The sequence below is a fragment of the Microtus oregoni genome, unplaced genomic scaffold (assembly GCF_018167655.1).
Source record: "Microtus oregoni isolate MIOR12 unplaced genomic scaffold, Mior012 000025F_ref0000491, whole genome shotgun sequence".
Classification (NCBI taxonomy): Eukaryota; Metazoa; Chordata; class Mammalia; order Rodentia; family Cricetidae; genus Microtus; species Microtus oregoni.
The window spans coordinates 21,861,161-21,878,383 of NW_024543084.1; the positions used below are offsets into that span (position 1 = coordinate 21,861,161).

Here is a 17,223-nt window from a genome sequence, read left to right on the forward strand (position 1 = left end):
CAGGAGCTGGTTTTGCCACAAGGCGTGCAAAATGGGCGATGTGCCTTCAAAAATGGAAACGGGAGCCTGGTGCCAGCGATTACTGGGACTTCAGAAGGACATCTGCCACAGTAGAGCAGCTGAGGCTCCTCGGTAGCCCTCAGAGTCACAGCTGTAGGATCCAGATGAGTGTCCTGGCTTGTGGGTAGGCAAGGTGTTGGGTGTCAGTCCCACTAATGCTGACCCAGTGATTCTTATGTGTTTAGGCACTAAGTCAGGGCTTAGAACAGCCTGCTTGACTGGGAACCCATCAAAAGCCATGCCTGGGTTTGGTGCACACCAAGACTGGGCTGCCTCTGCCTCTGTGGAGTGGTAACAAAGACTTGGGCAGGGGACAGGAGCAGAGGGAGCCAGCTGTCATCCTCCACCCTTCCACTGGAGAGAGACTGACTGCCCTTCAACAGGCCAATCTGATGGGATTTTCACAAACCTGGCCCTTTGGAAGTTCAGATGGCCCAGAAAATTGGAGAAAGGGGTGGCCATTATCTGTTCCTTCTCCACCCCAGAAAGTACCTCTGCACAGGCTCTGCAAGGGAGCTTTCCTGCCACCAGGGCATCTCCAGCCTCAACTGCAGCTTCTCTCAGAAGCCCTGTCTGAACTACTTAGCACCCAGTGAGGCCCTGGACCCGCCACTCTGATAGACTGTGATAAGGCTGTAAAGGAACTTGAGGGCCTGCTGGCGATGCGGGGGTTATAGCAATTACCCAGGATGGCAAGATGTACTCAGACCAGTAGCCAGCCAGCTCCTCGCAGACTGGAGCAAAGGACTTACTACAGATACTGGCTACTTCCTGACTTGCCCTCCCCGGGGCTTTGGATGTGACACAACCCAGTAATGGTAAGAACTCGTGTGTGTTGTGTGTATGTGTGTGTCTCAAATAACCTAGGATGTGGAGGGAGACGGAGATGAGACTTAAGGGCCCCAGACGCTTATGTTATCTGCCACAGGCTTCTCCCAAGCACTGCCTGGAGTGAAGGGTGAGCCAGAGGGGACATGTGACCTGGTTCTTTGAGAGAGGCTTTCCAGACCATTCCACTGATCAAGCCAGAATTCAAAAGCAGCTTTTTCCAGCCCATGGTCTTGCTGGGTCTGTGTCTTAGGTGGGGCCTTTGAGGTCCCCCTGCCAGAGGCTGGCACCAGGTGAGCCTTCAGCTTTGTGCTCACTTCCCTTCCTCCACAGGAGAACTGACCTCAGCTGCTAAACCTCAGCCAGTGCTTGGGGTCAACAAAGGATGTCTAGGGGGCTGTTTCTGGCCTTGCTCACTTTGAGCCCCAGGTCATGGTGACACGGCATGTGTTCTCTGGGGACCGTGAGAATCCTCAGTGGTCTAAGTGAGTGGGAGGATGGAATTTGTCCCAACTCTTAACCCTGACACCACGGGACGACACCACAGGTGGCCTCTGGGAGGTGGCAGCCATGACTACAGGACATCTCTTACCAATTACCCAGCCCCGGGCCCAGATGAGCCCCTCCTTATGTGCTGGGAAAATAAACACTTCTTTCCCCGTGCACTGCAGGGGTGCAAAGCCCTGTAGCTTCAGCAGCCTCTACTGTCAACTGCTGAGGGCTCACCATCGAGGCAGTCAGTGCGTGGCCATGGCCTTCCATTCTGTCCTTGTGGGCGAACAGCCTTAGAGGAACTGATTGATTTATTTAGCTTCCCACTGCCTTCTCCTTCTGCAAGGCTACAAGGCATGCAGCACTACACTGCCAACAACTAATCAGATGGCGGAACGGAGTCCTGCCACCATGCTGGAAGCCACCTCGTTGAGTATGTGTTTAGGCACCAAGTCAGGATTTAGAACAGCCTGCTTGGCTGGGAACCCATCAAAAGCCATGCCTGGGTTTGGTGCACACCAAGACTGGGCTGCCTCTGCCTCTGAGGAGTGGTAACAAAGGCTTGGGCAGGGGACAGGAGCAGAGGGAGCCAGCTGTCATCCTCCACCCTTCCACTGGCCCTAGGGGATGCTGACGGCTCTCCTCTCAACCAGACTGTTTATGTTTAGAGACACTTGTGACTCCACAGGGACAGGAAGCAGCTTCTGAAAATACACAACACAGGATAGAAAGAAAAGGATAAACCATCTGGATGGGGACAGAATACATGAGTGGGTCAAAGGGGACTCCCTCCATGAGGACTCAAGCTGAGCTATGCTGAGACCTCCTGTTGGCCAAAGCAAAAAGGGAAATGTGTCAAGCTGCCGGGCTTCTAGGAACTAGCAGCAGACGCCAGCTGCTCAGCTCAGCTCAGCTGGCCAGTGGGCTCCGAGAGGCCTGAGCTTACACACAGGGCCTCATACTTCTTGCCACAAGACAGGCAGACTATCCCACTTGGGGCCACGGGAGCAGATGAGGAAGGAAGGGACTATGGACCATATCCTGTGGGGACTGCTGCTGCTGAGATTTGGACCTTGGATCCTTTTGCCCAGTCTGGGCTCCGGCCAGGCACTGCATGGCTCCCCTAGGAGGCCCAATGGTTGAGAGTATTTGGGAGTTCCTGAACAGCTGTCCCCTAGCACCTGATAGGCCTGGTCATACTCTTACGGAGTCTCTGAACCCCAGGCCCTAGTCAGGTGCTTGTTAAGTCTCTTCCTGAAACTGAGTCTCAGAGTCTCAAAAAGACTTGGCCTGCCCCACTGTTAACTGCTCTGGCCTGAATTGCCCAGAGGCCTTCCTGATGACACTGGGCTACCTAAGAGGTGATCCACACAACCAATCCACAAGGGCATTTTTTCTAGCCAAGCATTTAAAATTTAAAATGCATCCCCTTCAGCTAGGGTGTACCTAAGCAGCGGTGCTTCCATCTCCCATTCCCCCCGTCAGAGAAAAGGCTGTGTCTGCTCTAACACATCTCAGGCGCCTGGCTCTTAAAGAAAGACACTGAGCTTGGCAGTGGTGGTGCACGCCTTTAATCCCAGCACTCAGGAGGGAGAGGCAGGCAGATCTCTGAGTTTGAGGCCAGCTTGGTCTACAGAGCAAGTTCCAGGACAGGTACCAATGCTACACAGAGAAACCCTGTCTCAAACAAAAAACAAAAAAGACACTAAACCACACCTTATAAAGAGACTGGGATTTTGACCCCAGACTGTCTGTCTGGAACCCAGGAAGCCAAAGAGCTCCACATGGATTAGTGATGGGGCAGTGTAGTGTGTGCCTGCAGCATACACAGCAGAGTCATGGGACAGTACCCAGAAGCCAAGGAATTAGTCTCTTTGGGTGTAGCCTGGGACACTTTCCTGAGTGTCGCTGCTGCAGTCAGTCCCCAGCCATCAGTTTAATAATGAGGATCTTTAGGTTGACCAGTGCTAATCCCAAAGCCCGTACCTGTTTGTCACCCTGCATACATATTAGGGCTCCAAACAGGCGGTGAACTCTTGAGAATGCCCAGCACTGGGTCCCAGCAGGCTGGTGGGAGGTGACATCAGATAGCCCAAACTTCACCTGTCTTGGTGGCCTGTGCTCCCCATGGACCCATTCCCAGGACCTCCCTGTGGCTATCTTAGATGAATAGGAGCATACTAGGACTCAACAGGCTGACACCATTGCACAGCTAGGGAAGGGAAAGGTCTGCATTGAGACCCACGTTAGGCCTAGAAAAAACACGGGCAAAGCCGGGCGTGACTCCATACCCACTCCAGTGCCTATGAGGGACCTCTACTGATGAACAATACACAAACATGGCTACTGAAGAAACCAGAGAAGAGCAGCAGGGATACCCCACTGGTCTGTCCCCTTCTTGGAGCCCACAGTACAGCAAGGGTGGCTTGATCACATTACTGAGGCCATGTCTGTGAAGGTGAAGGACAGCTGGGTCTGTGCAGCACTGGTACTGCCCTAAGCTGGTAGGGTGAGCCTGTCCTTCCTGTGCCCCCATGGAACACCAAGCTGCACACGAGAGACTTACCTCATACAACAGACAGCCGAGGGACCAGATGTCTGACTTGAAGTTGTAGCCATTCTCATGGATCCTCTCTGGTGACATGTAGTATGGTGTTCCCACTGCAACACAACAAGGGGCAAGAACAGGGGCTCAGGAGAGGAGATACGGCCTGCCCACTCCTGGGCTAGAGGAGATAGTTGCCCATGTTAACAGAACTTTAAGAGATCCCCAGGATCCCTCAGATTTAAGAATTGGTTGGGGGCCACCATAGCCAGGGTTCAATATGACTTCACCGCAGAAAAGCAAGTGGCTACTGTCCCTTTAGGTGACAGTTTGTATCTGGCACAGCCCAGAACAAGCTCTCAACAGAAAAGAACTACTGTTTACATTGACATGAGGGGAAACTGAGGCTCGGGTAGGTGAAGAGTCTTACATAAAGGGGACAATTCATTAAAATGATCAACTTCATGATGCTGAAGCCCTTCATTTCACCAAAGATACCGTTCAGAGCTGATGGGCAAGTTAGGCTGTGGTTCCCAATGATGTGCTACTGAGGAGGAAGCTTGTCAGGGGGCTGCTCATTATGATCTCTCGGCTCCCTGCCTGGCTGGCTGCTGCTGTCCTACTGCTGTGAAGAGACACCACGGCCACACCATCACTAAAGGCAGGAACCTGGAGGCAGGAGCTGACGCAGAGGCCATGGAGGGTGCTGCTCACTGGCTTGCTCCCCATCGCTTGCTCTCAGCCTGCTTTCTTACAGAACCCAGAACTACCAGAAGCCCAGGGATGGCTCTACCTCCAATGGACTGGGCCCTTCCACACCAATCACTAGTCAAGAAAATGCCCACAGGCTTGCCTACAGTCCAGTCTTATGGAGGCATTTTCTCAGTTGAGGCTCCCTCCTCTCAGATGACTCTAGCCTGTGTTAAGTAACACTGCCAGGACACATTCGGCGCCTCCCCAATATGGACTCCCTCTCTGGAACTGTGAGCTAAAACAGGCTTTTTCTTCTGCTCATGGTACTTATCACAGCAAGAAGAAAGGAACAAATGCAGAGGGACAGAGAAAACCACCTCCAGGTCTATCTGACACGGACTGACACTTAACCAAGACGGTTTGCGTCTGAAACACCCCTCCTCTGAAACACCCCTCCCCCCAAAGACTACATGCTAACAGTTCACAGCTGATGGCATAATTGGGAGGTGGTAGGATCTTCATGGAGTGGGGTAAAACCTCTGCTTTGCTCCAGACAGGGTATAAATTCTGTCCCGTGGCTCTGAACACCCTGGGCAGGACAGCTCTGGTCCATGGCAGGAGTCACGAGGACATGGGTCTGTTATATAACAGGCTGTGCGTATCTTTTTTCTCCTTTGTAGCCTAATGCTACATCTATTCCACAGACAGTGGTCTGAGACATGGTTCCCGTGAATGCGTGTGTCTAACCGTGACTTCATCGTGTTAGCAGCCATCACTCAGACATGGCTGAGAACTGGACATTCTATTTTGTACTCACTCCATGGTTGTAGTCCGGGGCTGGTGGCTTCTCAATATGAGCAGCTGTGACCTCTTACAGTCAAGTGGGACATCAAAAATAAACACCTGCGCACTCCAGTCATGAGAATACAAAAACCAAGCCAATGGCGAGGTGCTAAGTGAACAGGTGTCACAGCCCAACCCTGGGCAGAATCCATAGGTCTTGATCAGCAGTGGGAACCTAGGGACAAGCAGCATTGCATTCCAGCGCCCAGGAGCTACAGCTGGAGGCACCCCTGGCCAGGAGACAGGGTTAGAGACAAACAAGGCTGCCCCATGGCTCTTCCCACTTGTCCTGAGTCCCAGGCAGGAGGGTCTCTAGGGTGGGCATCTGCAGGAAGCCTGCAGACCTGTCCAGCACCTTGTGCCGTCTAACTCCTCCCCAAGCCAGTTCTAGCTGCCATCTAGTCTCCTCTGAGCTCTGCTCCACTGTGCTTGTGTACTGGGAAGCTACAGCAAGGCCAGCCACCAGGTTCTCTCTCTGGGTCTAAAGCAGAGCCTGGCTAAGGCCTGCAAGAGAGCCAGGGCTGCCAAGGAGAGGCAGGAGAGCTGCATTCCTCTTACTATTGCTCTTCCACCTCACTGAACCCCTCTACATGAAACAGGTTGTCCTTGAACTCACTACCTGCACCTGTCACTACCTTCTTCTGATGCAGTGTCGGGGCTGGAATCTAGATTCTGCCCATGCTAATGCTCAACCCTTGGGCCACATGTGCAGCCCTTGGCTTTGTGAGACAGCATCTTACTAGGCAACCCAAGCTGACCCTCAACTTAGGATCCTCCTGCCTCTGCTTCCTGTGCTGGGATTACGGATGTGCAGCACCACGCTCAGGGAGGAACTTTTTTCCAAGATGCCTCCTTCAATTCACCCATCCACCTGTCTGTCTTGTCTACCCACTCATCTGCTACCTGCTCGTCGGAACCCATTCACACATCCGTCTGTCCCTACACACGCCTTTCCATCTGGTGGTTGGTGGAGCTGTGGCCCGATGCTGGGAGAGAGCTGCCCACCCCAGAGAGTCCAGCAGACAGCTGGTGAGTCTGCACAGGCACAGGCACAGCCACAGGAGGATTCTAGTAAACATCTAACTAGGCCTGGAGTTTGGATGCTTGTCCCTGTCCTGAGCTTCTGGGAGCACACAGCTACAGTTTGAGAGGAGCCCCTGAGCCTTGCTCACCCACCTGCTTCATGTGGGAATGAAATCAGGAGCTACTAGCTGAGGGCAGTTTGCCCATTCTGGAGAGCGGTGTGCCCTCTGGGCTCCTGACCCAGGCTTTCTCATAGGCTCGGGGGTACTGTGCTTTGGAGACGGGATATACAACCTTTACCAGGGGAGTACGAAGCTGAGGAGCATGGCACTTCCTTCAGCTATGCCACTTTACCTGGGTTTTCCAGCCAGGTAATGACAAACAAGGAAACACGATGGAGCATAACACATCACTTGTGAGACAGATAAAACAACAGACTTGCAGCAGGCCACTGGGGGATCTGGCTCCAGATCAAAGAGAAGAGTGATTCTGGGGAACCTGGAGAGAAACTGGCAGGAGAGGGTACCTCCCTGGGCAGTGTCCTGTCCCAGAGGAGGACCAACTAGTTTCCCATGTGCAGCAGAGCGCACCCTGCCTGGTCCCAGTCCCTCCTCACAGCAGGAGCCAAGGTCCCAAGCCTAACCTTCCCGAGTCTTTGCCCTGGAACCGAGGACTCCAAACCTGGCAGAAACCACATGGACCTCAAAGTGGAAGACTGACTGCCTGAAGAGCCCCCACCAACACACACCCCTGTCCAAATGTACTACAAGGGTTAGAAATGCTTGTTTGAGACGCTAGGAATGAAAAAGACCAGTGCCTGCAAGCTACCCTTCCCCAGGTGGGGCTAAAGCCTGGACTCCAGGAAGGATGGCAGGCAGATCTATGCAAACTGCCCCCTAGTGTGACCTGTTCTGGCTACTCTCTGGCCAAAGGCCACAATGCTTCTCTGCCTTGGTTCCTCATCAGTGGAACTGGACAATGCTTAGCAGCTGGTTTTCCCAACTGGACAATGGAAAGTGGGGTTGGAAGAGTGTTTGGTCCTTGGTGAATTCTCACCGATAAGCAAGCATCCCTGGGCATGTCTGTCTGTGTGGACTGCAAATCCACATGGCACGCTCTGGTCGTACATAGCAGGGTCCAGTGCATGGCACTCTGCCCTCCTCACCACATGTCCCTGCCCCAGGCAGCTTGGTGGGACCCACCTGTCTCCACACTATGAAGACCACCTGGACAAGGGATGTTTCCTTGCCCATGTGCCAGCAACTAGCGGTATGACCTCACCTCTCTCATTCTCAGCAAAATGAGGAGGAAGGTCTTGAGAGTGAGGCCATCTTATGAAAGCAAAATGTTTCTCAAACATTTCTAAAGGCCACCCTCTTCTGACCTGAGTGGACACTGGAGTGCAGGGTGACTGGTGGCTGCAGATTCTGGGTGACGCTGGGCTCCTCCAGGCAGAGCTTAGACTCTCGGCCAACACCTGCACACACATTCTGCCTCAGGGAAAACGTTCCACCCACCCTCTCACCAGCTCGTCTCTGCTAATCTGTGGCCCCTTGAAGGCAGGGAAGCCTGGTCTGGAAGCCCATGACCAAGTCAGGCCAAGAGCACCTTGACTGTTTTCCCTGATGGGGTTGTTCCCAAAGGGCTCTGCTCCCCCAGCCGCCCTTCCTACTCTGTCCAGTCTCAGCCTGAGGCACCCTGTCACCACTGTCACCACTGCCAAACACAAGGCCTGCGTTCCTGCTCTCCAGACCCACCATTTGTCTCGAAGCTGCTGCCGTCGCTTGGAGTGAGTCACTTGCTTGTAGCTTGTGAGCTGTGTATAGGCAAATCTTTCATTTTTCTTTCATTATGCCGGCGTGTACTGTCACTTAATTTTTATGTATGCAATACTTCTTGACAAATATGATCTGCTGCCTGGTAATTCGTCTGACGCTCATTCTGTTCCGAGCTCTAATTACGGCTCCTATTCCTGACACAGAGGCAGCCGCTCTGCCACCGCTGGGTACCGCACCTGTCAGCCCGACCATGGCACTGACTAATGCCCTTTCATGCCAGCCTCCCGTTAGCAAATACAGGCATAAGGAGGGGCCAGAAAGGGAAGGCAGAGAAGGGAAGGCTCGGGTCAGCAGCTTTGGGTGATGAGGAGGTTGCCAGGACAATGTGGCTACTGCCCCAGCATCCCCACATAGTAGAGGCACGTTAGTTGCAGAGGATGAATGATTCATAGCCACATACAGAGTGAGAAGGGCCTCTATATCCTTCCTGTGTCATGGTGTGATAGCAATTAGTTCTATTTCTTGTCCAACCAGACTTGTGTGCACTTGGCTGTGTACAAAACTGGTGGCAGAAGGGTGCTTTCCTCTAGAACTCGGAGACTTTGGGCCATGGGTTGTGGGTCTGCACTGCCAACCTCCAGGGCCTTGGCTCCTAGAGCTGGTCCAGCAAGCTCAGACTGGTGGAGCACCCTCGACCCATGTGCCTCCTGGATCTGGTGCACATGGCCTGGAGCAGGGATGGGGCCGGGAGAGTGCCTTGCACCCATCTTGCAGGATCTGCGCAGGAGGCCTAGGGAGGTGTCCAGTTCTTCTTATTAATGGAATAAGTGCAGTGGTCCGAGCGGATAAATCACACTGCGGAGGAGCCAGGACTCTGCCGTCCCTAACAAGGTGATCCTAACCAGCTCTGACTAGCCACTGGCTGACAGGCCCAGGAGGCAGTGCCTTTGCTCTTTCCTTGAGTTCCAACCTTTTCCAAACTCTTAAACCAAATGTTATCAGGGTAGAACACTTACTTGCCTAGCATGTGGGAGGCCCTGACTTCTGTCACCCCACACCACAAAGGAATGGCATCCTACTCAGTAAACAGACAGACTGGGACCTTCAGAAGGTGAAGCTTCCTTCCAGTCACAGAGTCAGTAGCTGGGGATCCCTGATGGATGCCCCTGGCCCTGACCTTGTGGAAGTAGGCAATGAGCAGGATAGACCAGTATTGTAGAGCAGGATAGACCAGTATTGTAGCCTTGGCTTTGAGGGACACCATTTGACCTTGAAATCACTCCAGCTCCCTGAACTCCAGTTTCTAGGTCCTGTGGTGCCTGAAGGCCAGTGGAGGTTAACACAGCATCCTAATGTCCTTGGGTATGGCCCCTAACACAACCTTTCCTTAGGGTTAGGGAACAAGGGAGTCAAGGAAGAGTATTTCCACTAACACTTCTGCAAGCTGCTGGCTCATTTCTCACAAGTGCATGCCTGGAGTCTCAGCCATCATGACCTGAATGAACAGCGACAGTTTCCAGAGGGAGCTTTCCCACGGAGCACCCAGACCGCCACCAGAAGCTGCTGTTGGCACCCAGGTGTGGGGGACGGGAGACACATGGACTGGAGCTGCAGAGTGGAAAGTAATGAGCAGAACCAGAGGGTTTTCCGGGGGGTGGCCTCTGTCCCTTCTGCCTCCCCTAGTCATGCCCAAGAGATGCTGGGAACTGACTGGGGGGACAATCAGGGAGATGCCTGCCTGCCTCTCATGAATTCCTGGTGAGATCCTGCTGCCCCTGGGTGACTGCACAGGACACCTGTCTGTGCCGCACTGGCTGTGTGAGCTCCTTACACTAACGAAAGGGAAGGGGCTCCATTTTCATCACTCACGTTTCCTGCACACAGATTCTGAAGCTGACACAGCCCCGCCTCACTGGAAGCTCACCTGACTGAGTCTTTCCCCTCTTCTCTCAGTAGCCGCCCTCTCCCACCCTCAACAGGGGCATCTAGGCCTGTACCCAGCCACCCAAGCCCGTGCATGGTTCCCCCAATTGGGTGTGGATCCTCCCTGGCCTTCCCAGTTGCTCTTCCTCCACAGTCCAGCCACCTGGCCCCACACCCCAAGACTGACTTCATAGTCTAACAAGCAGGTCCACTTGTAGTACAGGCCACAGGGCCAATAGGGCACAACAAGAGGACCGCAAAGCACGCAGATGCAGCCCACTCTGTATAACAGGGTCTGTTGGCCTTCCAGGATGTATGCGAGGTGACCTAGGGATACAGGGAGGCCCCCATGGCCCCTCTGGGCCTCAGTTTCCTCTACTCTGGATCTATACCAAAGCCAAGAGTGAACTCTAGGGACTCAAAAAGCATCTGCCCCACACTATGCAAATGCTTCTGGCCAGGTCACCCAGGCCCACAGCCCCCTTACCTAGTGAGTGGGCTGCAGTGGTCTCCGAGCTGAAGAAGCGGCCCAGGCCGAGGTCGCCAAGTTTCACAATGCCTGTAGCTGTGATGAACACATTGGCAGGCTTGATGTCTGCAGGGCGAGGACATGGGGTTGGTGTGGGAAAGTAGGCTTAGAAAGGATAGGAGGCCAGAGGCCTGGGAGGGACAACGAAGCACCTTTGGGTAACGGGTAGGCCCTCACTCAGGGCAAAACCAACTGCCACTCAAACATCAAAGCCCATAGGCAGGTCCCTTTCCCTGAGGCTTCCCTGTGGCCCTGCTTGCCACCCAGAGGGACCTTGGGACAGTTGCTCCCCAAGCCTTGTTTTCTTCACCTATAACATGAGTCTATCTATCTCCCCCCTTTCCAGGTTAGCCGTGAGTGGGGAGCAGAGATCTCTATACCACTGTCTCCTTTTGTATGGCTGCCAGTGCTAGAAGACTGTCACTTGCACAGCTGCAGGGGGAAACAGAGGCACCAGTTTGGCACCTTCCCAGCAAGCTTCACACCTCAGGGTGCCTCTCAGAAGCACTCACCGGTGTCCCACCTCACTTCCTGGTGTGGGATGGGGGTGTAGTTTGCTTAGCCAACTCCTACCAAGGTGTCAAAGCCCACAGGAAACTTCCTTCCTCCGGGCAAAGCTGGCTTCAGTACCAGAATCGGCCACATCAGGGACGAGTGGAGACCAAGTGCTGAGGTGGCCCTGTTCCCTGAAGCTTATGTGGTGACTACTGGTGTCAGGCGGGTCCCTTGCTTCCTGACATGGAACAGAAGTGAACGCAGCTGTTGGATACCCTGTGTGGGGAACACTAAATGGCCTAACTCATTCTCAGGGCGGCTCTTAGGGCGCTTGGAGATCTCAGGGCTGGGGTCCCAGTTCCTGCGGGGCACACACCTCGGTGCATCACACGCCGAGAATGCATGTGCTCCACAGCGCTGCACAGCTGCACAAAGTACTTCCACACGGTCCTCTCAGGAATAAGTCGCTTCTGCTTCTTGAAGTACTGTAAGGAGACAGACAAGCCTGTGTGAGCATGCCTACAGCGGTGGGGGCACAAAGTGCGCCAGAAGGCTGTGTCCACACCTCTGCCCAGAGGATCCTGGGGAAGGGACACTCACCCTCAGCCCTGACCATGCCTGAGAAGCAGCCATTGTTGCTCCCATGTCCTCAGAGCCAGCAAGTCCAGTGTCATGTGACTGCTAAAGGCAGAAAACCCTTGGAGAGAGAGCTTATCTTTCTCAAGCAGCCCCTTGGTTGCAGTGGGCATTAATCTGCCTCCTTGCCTAGTGTCTTAGTTAGAATATCTACTACTGTGATGAAACCCCATGACCAGAGCAACTTTGCAAGAAGAGGGTTTGTTTTATCTACTACTACCACACCACAGTCTACCATGGAAGGCAGTCAGGGCAGGAACTCAAACAGGGCAGGATCCTGGAGGCAGGAGCTGATGCAGAGGCCACGGAGGAGTGCTGGGCCCTCTTCCACCAGTCACTATGAAAACGCCCACAGCCGGATCTTACGGATGCATTTTCTCCTTTGAGGCTCCTCCTTACATGTTACTTTAGCCTGTGTCAAGCTGTCATAAAACTAGCCAGGACCTAGTAAACCACACTCAATCCCCCAGGAAAAAAGAAAGAAAAAAGCCAAAGATACAACTCCCCCAGGGTGCACTGAAAGAGAACTGAAACAGAAGGTTCTGGAAAGACAACGCAGGAACATGCCTTGAGGCACAGGGGCAGTAACAGATGTGTGTTTTGGGGTGCGCGAGCTCCTCAGCACCAGTTACCCGGCCACCAAGCTATGGTTCTAGTGGCAAGTGGCAGCACTGTGGCCTCCTGCCAAGCAAAGACTCTAGTGTAGGAAGCCAGGAACTGCTAGGTGCCTGCTCCTGGTGAGGAACAGGAGTGGAAGGAAAGTCATGTTGTGCACAGACCATGCTCAGCCATGCTCTTGGGCCCTCAGGAAGAAGCATGAAGGTGCTGAGTGCTATAAGGGGAGGTTAGTTAGGTCTTAGTTCCTCAGCACATCTAATGATGCTGGGAACCTGTGGTAGGGACCATGCCCAGAGAGACTAAACAGCCATCAGGTGCCGTATGCTGGGATCCAGAGCTGGGCACCTCCAGCTGCAAGGCCATGACGGCAGCCAGCTGCTGGCCTGGAAGCTGAGCCCCTTGAGGCTCTCCTGAGGTCCTTCTAGGCGGAGCCAGAGGGCTAGCTGTCCTGGTCTCCCAGAAGACCTCTGCCCTGGGCCACCCCCAGGCCTCTGCAGCAGGCTGGGTGGGCTGTTATTTACACCACAATGTTATTTGGTCCTCATTATAGTGTTTACGTGAGGCCGAGTGCAGTCGGGAGTGGTGATTTTCTAAATGTCACACTCTATAAGTGCTAGCTGACATTTAGTAGGAAGGCACAGAGTCTCTGGTGGGTTTCAGACAGTGGTGGCTCTAGGCTTCACCAGCTCTGTAAATAATACCAGCACCATGGTTGGCTGGCCCCTGAGGCTGTAAGCCCTCAGGACACAGGCCCCACTGACCAGTGGGAACACTGTGGTGTGACCCAGGCTTGAGATTGGTTGCAAAGGCAGGGTTCCCCTGGATACCTAGAGAACTGGGAAGAATATGGCAACAGATCCTACCAGGCAACCAGGCAGTGTGGGTATGAGAAAACTCGGTGTGGGGCCTGCTAAGCCATCCCAAGTGTGTTCAGTTAGGGCACCGCCCCAATTCCCTTGCTGGCTGGAGTTGCCACAGTCCTAGTCCTGCCTGTGAGGAAGCCTGTGCAGTCGGCTATTGCCGACAGGGAGGAAGCCTGTGCAGTCGGCTATTGCCGGCAGGGAGGAAGGCTGGGCAGGAAGAGCTTCCACACTACCCAAAGTCAGTTCTTTGTGGAGCCCAGGGCACACAGAGAGAGGCCAGCAGGCTAGCTGCCCAGTCCATCTCCTTTAGTTTGAAGGAGTTGGTCTGGCCTACAGCCCTTTCCCAGAATCCTCTCCTTAAACGGTCACCAGGAAGGGGAGTAATGCCTAGCACCCCCAAACCCTGGCCAAATGCTGTCCACCTCTATTCCAGAGTCTGAGAGGTCCTAGAAACCTGAGGTCCGTGGGCTGCAGCGGATGGAGGGTAAAGAGGGCTCCAGTTCTCTGCTCCTGCTCCACCCCCACCCACCCCCTGCTGGCCAGTTTTCCAAACACAAGGCTTATTGTATCTGCTCCTTCCAGGAGTCTGAGGAAGCTCCTGAGCCTGAAGCCTTGACCCCATGCCACCTCTTCGCCTGGGGCTCCTTGTTGGAGCACAGTGCACCTCACCCTCTGGAGTGCTTATCCAGCTCCTCTCTCATCTGCTCTGAGGTCAACTCAGCTCCGGGATCACCTCCTCCACCCGCCCTGATTCCACAGACCCTACCCTGGCTCACTCTAGAGCCTACCTTCCTGGTGGAACTCAAGGCCCTGGGGGCACCACCAGCAGTGGTGGATCCCTGAGGTCTTGGTGGGGGCTGGCACATAGCAAGATGGTAGAGAGTTGCACATATACATGGGGTATGTGTAGGGAGACGGTAAGTGAAGGGGCATGAAACATGATGTATTGCGTCTGTTCCCACCAGAGATCCGTGTGGAGATTAACACCCTGCAAATGCATTAATATGTCAACGGAAATATAAAAGCAGGTGATAACAGCGCAGTAATGCTGCTTCCCAACGACACCATATTCCTAGGGGCCAAATTTCTGAAGAGCAACTGACAAACAACTGCCTAGTCTCCTGTGCCTGCTGGGAAGACAGTCTAAGTCGGCTCTTATCCAAACACAGCGGGAGCTCAGTGTGGGGCCTGAGCATGGCTTGGCTTCCCTTAGGACAGGCTAGGCTCAGGGAAGACAGATGATGGGGTCCATGCCAGCAGGGACATGAGGACCTCAGGGTAGAAGTAAGGATTAGGGCTTTTTCCCTTAAAAGCTGTGTTGCCTTTGGCTGAGCTTGCTGAGGAGAACACAGGCTCAGTGGCTTAGCCTGCCTTTGACTGATGATGACACTCAATGGAGCTGCCATGTCCCTGAAACCAAACCCAAAGTAGTAGTTCTACTCCTGAGTCCTGGGAGGGGAACAGGTAGTTTATGGCATATCAGAGAACATGGCACTGAACTATACAGGCTCACAGATGCTCAGCTGTCACAGACCAGGCATGGACTCCTCACTACGTGGGCGGTGGAGACAATGACTGTGTTCTCAGACAGGACCACCTCTCTGGGCCTCAGTTTTCCCTACTATATAGATCGTGGCAACTGGAGCCATAGGACAGACATGTCACCTAAAGACTGCACACTTTAAGAATCTGTGGTTCTGGCCAGCTCAGCTGGGGCTGAAACACTGGCTATGAGACTGAACCACAGAAGTGAAAGCCTCTGCTTTGCTGGACTAATCAATGCTAGTTGGCTGGAGTTGAGAACACAGCACTGATAGAAGAGACTAGCATCACTGAGGTGAAACCTTCTGGGACGTGTGTCCAGAGGCGGCCAAGGTTGCACCCTGTGCTGGCAGCTGAGCTTGGTAGTGGGGGGAGGGGGTGTTGAAGAAATGCAGGGGACAGAGAGCAGCAGAGGCTTGGCACTGAGGGAGCCCAGCACAGGCTATCAGTGAAAGTGCAGCCCAGCTGCAGCAGAGACCCCAGTGTTGGAGAAGCCAGTACCATGGGATGACCACCAAGAACAGCAACAGCAGTGCAGAGGACCCTGCCAGAGCCGAGAAGACGAGGGCAGGGCTGGGGAACTGACCCAAGTCCTTTGGAAAAACCCTGAAGATCATGAGTGGATCCAGACACCAGACACTGAGCTATTATTCAGTTTAAGTTCGGCTTTAATTTATACACATTGTTACTGTGCCCCATTCTTCCCCCTAAAGTAAGGAAATATTTAACTTAATTATTTTTTATTTTACAGGACTTGGAATTTTTAAAGAAACTGAATTTTTAAGTGTTTGAATTTGTAAAAATGGCGGAACTTTTTGAGTGTGTGAAATGTCTTATATTGTGACATTAATATTAGTGTGTGATCTTGGGAAAGAACAAAGAAAAGGTTATGGCTCAAGAGTGAAGTGCTTGTGTGTCAAGCTGACAAGGGGTCAATTGTGCTGCCTAGTTTTATGGCAACTTGATACAATCTATAGTCATCTAAGAGGAAGAAACCTCATCTAAGAAATGCCCCTGTAAGATCAGGCTGTAGGCAAGCCTATAGGGCATTTTCTTTCTTTTTTTTTTTTTTAAGATTCATTTATTTGTGTGTTTTATATATATGAGTGCTGAATCTGATCCCATTATGGATGGTTGTGAGCCACCATGTGGTTCCTGGGAAGTGAACTCAGTACCTCTGGAAGAGCAGTCAAGTGCTCTTAACCACTGAGCCATCTCTCTAGCTCCTGGCATTTTCTTAACTACTGGTTGATGTGGGAGGGCCCCATGATGTGGATGGTACTATCTTTAGCTGGTGGTCCTGGGTTCTATAAGACAGCAGGCTGAGCAAGTCATGAGGAGTGCCAGTAAGCAACACCCCTCCATGGCCTCTGCATCAGCTCCTGCCTCCAGGTGCCTGCCCTGTTTGAGTTCCAGCCTTGACTTTCTTTGATGTGGAAGTGTAGGCCAAATAAACTCTTTCCTCCCCAAGTTGCTTTTGGTCAGGTGTTTCATCACAGCAAGAGTTAACTCTGAGACAGAAATTGAAGTCTGATCTTTGGAGGTGTTGACTATCTATCTGTTCCTGTTCCTTCTGTACAGAAAAGTGTCCCCATGTGCTCTAGGATGGAGCAGTGTAGGTCTAAAGGGTCCTGTGTATCATAGCCCTGACTCATCCTGTCTGACAGGAAGACAAGGGTACCCTATGCAGGTGCTGAGATCAGAGACAGGCCAGGGTCATCACTGGGACATGGAGGAGTGCCATTCAGGTTGAGAGGACATTGTCCTGACCTTGATCATCTGGGAGAGGTCACCTGCATCAGCCAATTCCAGCACAATGTTCAGCTCGTTGTCTTCGATGAAAGAGTCCAGATACTTGATGATGTTCGGATGGTTCAGTTGCTGCACCAGAAAAGGGTGGAGGTCACACGAGTGATGAATGTCACAGCCCCAGTGTCTGCCCTGCACACGTACCCCTGACACCCCTCCAGTGCAGCATAAGGCCAGCCTCTGCCCAGACTTAGCTCATGGATTCACAGAAACATTCCTTCTGATCTTTTGTTCTTTCTCAATGTCTCAGCCATCCCTTGGAAACCTAAGAATCCTTCCTACCTTAAGCACACCTGACTACTGACTCACCCAGTGTGGGTTTCTGCCTCTGGTCTTCATGCTGAGGAAGTGAGTGGAGGCCAGGCAGGGGGTAAAAATCAGCTCTGCCTCACAGATAGGACCCTGATGGTGACACCATACCTACATGGCTGCTGGGTCTAGGGAAGCAAGAGAGCACTCCCAACACTGCTACATGGCGGCTGATGGTGTAGGAAGTCCTTCTGTATTTGGGATGCTTTCATTGGTTGATCAATAAAGAAACTGCTT

At 53.0% G+C, this 17,223-nt stretch overlaps 1 protein-coding gene across 3 annotated transcripts in view; it reads right to left on the reverse strand.

Annotated features, from left to right (window-relative positions):
- Nek6 (NIMA related kinase 6) overlaps positions 1-17,223 on the reverse strand; it is a 74,825-nt gene that overhangs the window by 6,378 nt on the left and 51,224 nt on the right. For all 3 annotated transcript variants that reach the window (XM_041674235.1, XM_041674236.1, XM_041674237.1), the window contains 4 exons: positions 16,639-16,749; positions 11,586-11,694; positions 10,673-10,780; positions 3,947-4,041 (listed from right to left, as the gene is read on the reverse strand). In XM_041674235.1, coding sequence (XP_041530169.1) covers positions 3,947-4,041; positions 10,673-10,780; positions 11,586-11,694; positions 16,639-16,749 — 423 coding nt within the window. The remainder of the gene's footprint in view (positions 1-3,946; positions 4,042-10,672; positions 10,781-11,585; positions 11,695-16,638; positions 16,750-17,223) is intronic.